The 8,284-nt window shown below is 41.2% G+C and overlaps 2 protein-coding genes across 2 annotated transcripts in view; both read left to right on the top strand.

The window, feature by feature from the left end:
- Nucleotides 1–439: 439 nt before the first annotated feature.
- Nucleotides 440–2,729, top strand: SARC_01828 (hypothetical protein). The gene is made up of 4 exons (XM_014304455.1): nucleotides 440–584; nucleotides 936–1,120; nucleotides 1,447–1,533; nucleotides 1,802–2,729. The coding sequence occupies exons 1-4, from the start codon at nucleotides 517–519 to the stop codon at nucleotides 1,852–1,854; spliced, it is 393 nt and encodes a 130-aa protein (XP_014159930.1). The 5' UTR covers nucleotides 440–516; the 3' UTR covers nucleotides 1,855–2,729.
- Nucleotides 2,730–3,352: 623 nt separating this feature from the next.
- The window catches only part of SARC_01827 (hypothetical protein), a 6,022-nt gene continuing 1,090 nt past the window's right edge, over nucleotides 3,353–8,284 (top strand). The window contains exons 1-7 of the mRNA XM_014304454.1: nucleotides 3,353–3,788; nucleotides 5,616–5,825; nucleotides 5,983–6,139; nucleotides 6,410–6,517; nucleotides 6,956–7,018; nucleotides 7,303–7,473; nucleotides 8,094–8,184. Coding sequence (XP_014159929.1) covers nucleotides 3,506–3,788; nucleotides 5,616–5,825; nucleotides 5,983–6,139; nucleotides 6,410–6,517; nucleotides 6,956–7,018; nucleotides 7,303–7,473; nucleotides 8,094–8,184 — 1,083 coding nt within the window. The 5' untranslated portion in view covers nucleotides 3,353–3,505. The remainder of the gene's footprint in view (nucleotides 3,789–5,615; nucleotides 5,826–5,982; nucleotides 6,140–6,409; nucleotides 6,518–6,955; nucleotides 7,019–7,302; nucleotides 7,474–8,093; nucleotides 8,185–8,284) is intronic.

Below are 8,284 nucleotides of genomic sequence, written 5' to 3'. Positions count from 1 at the left end.
ATACATATGCACACATACATACATACATACATACACACACACACACACATATATATATATATATATATATATAAATATATATATATATATATACAGATGATTACTTATATAAAGCGCATTTTTTTTCTACTTTCTCTTCGAATAATAAATAACTTTTTCGTGTTTGCACCTATTCGGAATGCAGATCAGACGGCTTTCAATGCTTCTGAAATTTTGATATTTTTTATATTTTGACGTCTCGATAGCAGCATTAGTTCGTTGTTAGAACTTATTGTAGATCATTTGCGTCATTTCAAATACAATTGATTTTTTCAGTTTCTTTTTTAGTTCTCGTATATAGTGAGGGAATCATTGCAGTACATTTTCCGTCGTGATTTATGCTTCCGTTTCGGCCCTTATAGCCTTCAAAATGCTCATTCACACTCTCGCGTGTCTACATAGGATGGCGAGGCCCTTGAAGGGCTGAACGCGGAGGAAGAGGAAGAAGAAGAGGAAGACATTTTACCGCCGGATGTGATGCCTCTGCCAACGCAGTACCGTTCCTTTAAGCCCAACCTTACTCCCGAGGAGGGAGAAAAAATGAGGTTTGTGCAAGCCCAGGATGTTGTGCTGCGAGCGTAGAAGTTTCTTATTGTACTATCATGTCGTCGTGTTAAGTTAGTCTTGCGTGAATCCTTTGAAGTTTGGATTAATTGCTACTGGCCATTTCTTTTGCTTCAATATCATAGGACATCTGCACATTAGAATGGTATTATGTTTTACCTTGTATCCGAAGTGTTATTGGATGATCTCATCCAATAATCGAAGAAAGCAGCTAAAAGACAGCTCAAATTGTTGTCGCATATACCGAAATGACGTTATACTTATCGAAAATGTACGCTGTTCTTGTGACTGAGTGCATAACTAGGCAATCATATCCTCCCGAAAATTTTCAGTTTACTTTTAGAATCATTCTCGGAGGAACAAATGAGTAGGTACGAATCGTATCGACGAGCTGGTTTTCCACGTGCGGCTATGAAACGTGTCATGCAGCAAATTACGGGGAGCATAGTTCCGCCTACCGCGGTCATCGTCATGTCGGGTATAACCAAGATCTTCTGCGGAGAAGTCGTTGAATCATGTATGTAGGGTGTAACCAGTATTAAGTTTTGTCTGAGTTTACTCTTCCATGTGATGAACGTCTGCACAAAATACAACTCTGCCAAGTGGGCCGTATTTTACATATCTTGTCTACAACATTGCTCGTATATGAGTCGCAAGCGAACCACTCGCACTGCATTTATAGAAGTGTGGCTAAGCGATGCAAAATATTGGAATTCCAAGAAACGGGGGTCTATTATCTCGCTTGTGTAGTATAGCAAGCTGAACTCTAATACCTAATTTCGAATATTACCGATATTAAAAATAAAATAAAAATGTGAAATGCATCCTACCTACAATATTCAGCTATCAAGGTACAAACGGAATGGAAAGACAGCGGCGCACTGAGGCCGAAGCATATCCGAGAGGGACTACGCAGGTTGCGTAACAATGGTGTGTTTCATGCAAGCACACTACATCACCGTGAACTCGTTTCCGAGTACTGTTTGTTAACCCTTCTACACACATTGCAAGAGAATATGTGTTCATTGTTATAGGCCACACTTGTGTCCGCGCCGCTATCTTTGAGTGTATAAGATACTGCTGACTATTTGACGTTTATTGCATGTGCCAACATATTGATACCAGGCAGCCCGGCCCGTTATCGTACCTTTCACTACATCTGCCATCATATTCGAATAACTGTATTGGTTTTCAACAGGCGAGACGACCGTGACTGGGTTGAAGCCTTTCAAAAAGCGTAGATTGGACTGAGGATGTGCTACAAGGCTTATCATTGCATTCGTGATCCTGCCAGCCCAGCAGATTGGATGTGGAAGGTCAAAAAGCTATTATATTCAAAGACGCACCTGCATGATCCGAATACGCAGTCGGCGACGTGAGACGGGCGGAATATACACGTTTTGTGTACAAAGTTGTTCACTTCTTCATTGTGGAAAATCCTCTGTTTTGTAGAGTACGAGTCACTTGCGAAGGCACTCAAGCCTCACGGATCTAATACTTCTTGGAATTGGTTGAGGATCAGGTGTTGTAAGGCTCGCTGACGATGGGGGGCCATAGTGCATCTCTGCTGATGTTCCATTCTGCGTTTTACAGCATGCGCTAGAAGACAGCAGTCACAAACAAGGTTCTAATTTGACCTGTGCATGGTCATCAATAGAACTAGTCTGTGCATTTCAAAGATGCGAAAAAATGTCTGCTCAGCCCCAGGTTTCACACCGATGGGTGCGGCAAAGTACCAACATCATCATCTCAGCTGACATACCAACTCGTGGTCTGAGAGTCATTCGTGCCCCTCTCATGAGCGAATAAGTGCCTGATTCAACTTTGGGATGTGAGAACGCCCTGTGGATGTCTGAGCTTCGTAGTCCACGCTTTACATCGTAATGTAGTCTGCAAACCCTTGAACTAAGCTCAAAGCGCTCGTTATCGAAGCGCAGCGTGCTTTATAAGCGCAGTGTGCGCAGTTTGAGCATACTGAAGTCATCAGCACTTACGATAGAGTACGCTACAAGACGATCCAACGAATCATACCTTGTCTTATCTACGAAGTACACACACATGAACCAATCATGGAAGGCCATGGTTACCGTTGCTAGGGTAGTATTGAATATATATATTAAAAACCCTGCAACCCAAAAATGCGTTAGCGTTGACTTTTGAACAATGAAAAACATAATGTTTTTAATAACTCTAAAAGTGCCGGACAAGCTTCTGAGGTTTTTTAGAAATATTCCGAACACAAGACTCAGTCCTACATGCCGGACCAAAAACCAAAAATGACACCCCGGCCGAATATATAAGAACTACAAGGATCAGTGTGAGACATCACATCTCAGATACAATCCCCAGAAGCCCCAGAAAGAAGAAACAGCCAAGATCCCTGGAATCTAATTTTTAATTTTTAGAAAAACAAAAATAAACTCTGCGGGCCAGTGGGAGACTCACGTCACCACTCACCACTGGTACTGTTCGTCTCGCGCGTTCTCGCTGTATGGCCCGAAGGCACAGGCGAACCAAAGGACGACGAGACTTTTCAGCAAAATCACGGACGTAGGACTTTTATCCAGTCGACTATACGATACATATAAGCGTTTTAACCGCGCGTGCATAGAAATGAATACGTTAAATAAAAGCGTTTAACTTGAAACTCTGCGTTTTGACTTTTTTATCACTTTTTTAGTTAGTCGATGGTTTTATTTATTATTTTTTAGCATATGTATCTGGATTTCGGATCACACAACACACGGAGATTGAGATGAAGGGAATGGCCAGGGTGTGTGTATCAACCTTAGTATAGAACCAAAGGTGTTTGTGGTCTTTCCAAGTTGAAGGACACTTTAAATGTGTAAGTCAGAATTTAAGCGTTTAGTTGTTGAACCGGCGCCAGCGCGAATACGCTGTCATGGCTGAATACCAGAAGCGACTAGGATGCACACACAGCGGGTGCCACTTCGCATTAGCTGCACTTTGTTGCGGACTTTTGGCATTGGGACTATACTGCACAACTGCACCGGTGTTTTGCGCTGGTAAATCACCTTCACATGAAGTATTGAGTACACTGGTGTGCTCGAGCTTTAAGGAGAATACGAACGAAGTAGAAGGAGCTGGGTTCATACCCGATGCTGATTGGTCGCAATCACCTTTATATAAGAATGTGAAGGCCTATAAGGACGTTGATACAACAGGTAATGTGAAGTAAAATATCGTTGCAATTCATCAAAGATTAACTTAGACATTTTAGGTTTTCCGTATTTAGCTTGAGATATGCGGGACGCAAACGTAGCCAGTGGAGAGATGACACAATCGCACACAATATGCTTTTGAAAGCAAAACTAGCAGACAGTTGCGCTCATAGTTCTGTACACACTGCGTTGTTTGTCTTTGTAATATTATTTATTAGACAAAAATTTAAAGCTTACTTCAAAATTAATGAGAAAACATCAAATTATTATCAGTATCCGCATTTCTCAACCTAGTAAAGTCGAACTTCACGAGAATATATCTGCAAGTCGTCCAACTAGCACTTATACAATGCGTGTGAATAGATCAGCTTACTTCTTAATAAATTCAGTGCATCATGGTTTCGACTGTCTCCACATATTGGTAAATATACGCTCGTACTCGCAATTACACGGACGAAGAAAAAATGTCTTGATCTATTTATCTATTGTAGTTTCATGTTGATGTATCAGTTCCTTATCCAGCAGTCTAGTAAAAAATGACATTACCGTGGAGTTTTTAGGAGGTGTATTTTCAAATGTTGTAATGATAGGCTCGTTCCTATTCGTGCAAGCAATAAATGACTATCAGACCGCATATCCACGTCCGAAATATACATTCGTGAGCTTCTGCCTGCAATGATTTATTTGTGATACATACCTACGAAGGGTTGCGACCTACAGGTTCAATATGGATTTGTGCACAAAGTTGTGGTTTAATTGTGCAACAATTTGTAAATTGCAGGCGTATTTGCATCCTCAGATGCCTATACAGTACGTCGCATAGTGTTCGTATTTAAAGATATACCTTTTCCTGTAAGCACGCAAAATTATACGTGCATAGAGATTATGTAGAGGTGGGTACTGAATTGGTGAGTGATGACATGTGCGACACATTGTATGTTCTGTATGTATTGTTTATCCCCGAGTCTATTTGTCTACGCAAAGTGTATGAGCACATACTTGTATGTATTCGCGTATTCAATTAAAACTCAAAAAGTAATCGTGATCTGAACTCGTCATCTTTGTGCCTCTGATTTTAAAATGAGATACCTCTCCTTGTGACGTATAGATGCTTGAACTTGTTATCGGCATGTGGATTTCGTATGCAGGCAAACGGTATTCGTATGAGCGGAGGAGTACTTCTGCACATACATCTGCGCTCGATTACACGTTTACATTTATGCATATATCCACGCAATATGTACCCATATGAGCTGAAGAGTGTATCTTGACATACATATGCGATTATTACGCTTTTACATGATGGTTTTAGGAAGGAAGCTAGTTGTACAGTATTGAGACCACTTTTTTTTATAAATCAGCCCTCACATGTACCAATACGTAATCGTAGTCAACAGCTGTACAGGCGCGTCCTACGCTTTTCAATCTTTTTGCGATTGCGCCCACCAAGCCGTGTCTTTGTGCTGCATTACATTCGCAATACAGTAGGAGCTGTGTGATATAGGGTTAACAAGGATGTGTGCTTGAGTTTCTATGTGCTGCATTACATTTGCAATACAGTAGGAGCTGTACAATATAGAATTAACAGGGATGTATGCTTGAGTTTAACTTTCACACTCGACACTCTTCTTTTATATGGAAAAATCTCAATCGTCATATCGCTGTGATGACCTGAATGCACAACAACTGTCTATTAAAATAAAATTCTACAAGCGTTGCATCTGAACATACGCACACAGTATATGTTCCGCGCATTAGGTTTAATGTAATGAATCCATACCCATAGCCACACGTTGCTTCACTCACGCACACACTCGTCGATATTTGTAGAGGAAATTCTCACGCCGCTTAGCTACGATGATGGGAGTACGCATCCGCCAGTACTTCAGCAGATATCGTTGGAGACGTTCATTCAAGAGATTGTGGAGGTTGAAGCACGACACAGCATTACTGATAAACAAGGCAGTGTTGTTCCGATGAGCATAACAGAGGCCTACGTTCAGCATACTCTGAAATCCCTGATTTCCGTTCTTTTTGAAGGTGTGTTAAGTGAAACTGCAAAGCTTGTAGGTGCAAAGAAAAAGCAATATACACAATACTTGAGGCTGTATAATATCCGGATCGATCCGACACACAGCCCAATATCCATATGTAATTTAGATCGACCTTGCTGTTTGCTGCCTGCCATGGAACACAGGATCCAAAGGGAAGGGAAGATTATTCAGAAAAGAGCTGTCATTGGCGAATGTTTCTCAGGCGTATAAGAAGTGCACTAGCAATATGTCATATGAGAATCTGCATGCCGTACTGTATCTGACAAGCCGTCTCGTACAGGCGCTGGATAAAGAACCAAGGTAAGATACAGATATATTGGTTGCCAATACTGTGCTTGAACGTATATGATGTAATGGCGTGACTAAAAGTCATTTCATGAAGCATGTATTGCACCACTCTTCCCCAAAGTGGTCTGTTCCAATGCGATCGAAACGCTATTAGCAGAGAATGATAAAACTGCTGCTCTGAATTCATCTCTGCCTTTCAATTGCGTCCGTCCTTGGCAACGAGGCTCAATGAATTCCGAAAACTGAATCGCTTGCTACTTGGTATTCAATACACATATTCAGATGTGAGTGGTGGCTCACCAACGGGTCTGGTGTTGGTCTATGGAGAGGAAGGTTGGTACCGTGGGAACCTGATGTTGATCTTGCTGTAACCGCGCGCTCAAAAAGATGGTGAGAAATGAGATCTGTAACCATATACGAGTCCCCTGTTGTTCTATAGAGCTGTGATCAACAGAGTATGTCCGTCTGGGTAACTATAAAGAGACTACATGTTGTATACAATTAAATATGCTTTTATCTGTTTGATTGGTATGCCCATCTGTCGCTCTAGAACGACCACATATATAATACAATTAAAGATACTTTTATAGGTTTACATGCTATTGATTTTGCGATACCCAGGAGGATTTTTTCTCAATTGAATACGTCCAAACCGGCACCTACCGGTACAAGTTCACTATCGTGGTACCGCATATATGAACAGCCTCACTGAACTTTGAGAAGAAGAACGCAATTTTTTCACGTTCGTGGCATGCTCATATATTCACACGTTCGATTCTGACCAACAATATGAGTTGCCTCTCAGTTTGTTATGCTTTCTAATTACAGGTGTATGAATGCCCTGTGGGATGATGGTGGTTTCGTTCTCAAACAGATGCTAATGAAATGCAGGTATAGGGATGAGCGGTTTTTGGTATATCATGAGTTGTAGCTCGAGAGCTTAGTCCATTAACGATTGAATCCATTGTAGACGTTGGTTCCGCAAAATTTATTTTGCAAACGAGAAGCAGTGATGACGGTGGATGGCTATAGCTCGTTTGGTAGGACACATGCACACTTTGAATCGATCTTATATGATTGTCTTGCACAGCCTTGAGTTCGATAGAATCATTGCAAGACCAATGAAGGCATCCCGTCGAGGTTAATGAAAGCTTATCTAATACTGGCGAACACAGTACCCGAAAAGGGAACACATTGAGGTGTAGGAAGGATAAAAAGAAGACACACTGGAGCGTAGCACAGCGCCTCAGCCTGTCGGAAGAGCTGCTCGCTATTCATCGAAAGACACGTGTCGACCTCCATGTTTTTGAAAGGAACAACCAGGGGCGATTTGTTCAAGAATGCGGGTATGTGTTTGATTTCGTAGCGGGAGCAGGTTCTGAGAAACGCCAATTTTCATTCCATGTCGAACTCGTACGAGAGGTTTGCAGGCAAACGAACCAATTAATATTTCACGACACTATAAAAAAATAAAAATTTATAGGATACTAGAGCCAACCTGGATTGGTGTTTGACAGGCATGTAGTTGACATACATGGCATATATCTTATAGTCTACGTTTCTTCTTGTATGATAAGATGCTGCTCACTAGTCAACCCACAAAGTGAGAACAGAATATTGCAGTCACTATTTCATTTGACTAGATCCTGACTCGTAATATGCATAGAAATCTAGTGGTTGATTGGTAAAATATGTACTAATCAATATAAATAGTCAAAACGCTTGCCAGCTATCTGTAATTCAGCTTGTATCTCATAAATAATCATCAATGAACACCGTAGATCGTTTATAACACTTTAAATTACAATCAGTATGGATAGATTTGATCACACCAGAGTAGTTTGTGTGATGACGTGCGAACCTCTCTGCGTATCTAGCTGGTGAATAAGGTGTTAGCCTTGTTGGACTTTGCAACTGATAGTCTGAGTATATTTACGGCACCGATGATATTCAATTGTATATTCAGAGAAGATGCTGCAGATCGGCAGTGCAAAGTAGAATGGACGGAAAGGGATATATTTCCGCTTACTAAATACAGTCTCAAAGGAGGGCTTCGGGTACGGTGCTGGTCTACGGTCGTATCGATTCGAATATATACCCTTGACCCTTGATGCGTGTTGTATATTTTAAGCCAACAGCTTTTTGCCTGCGCATTAG

The sequence above is a fragment of the Sphaeroforma arctica genome (assembly GCF_001186125.1).
Source record: "Sphaeroforma arctica JP610 unplaced genomic scaffold supercont1.76, whole genome shotgun sequence".
In the NCBI taxonomy this organism is placed as follows: Eukaryota; class Ichthyosporea; order Ichthyophonida; genus Sphaeroforma; species Sphaeroforma arctica.
The sequence above is the reverse complement of the archived record's forward strand: the minus strand, read 5'-3'. Positions and strand labels throughout refer to the sequence as shown.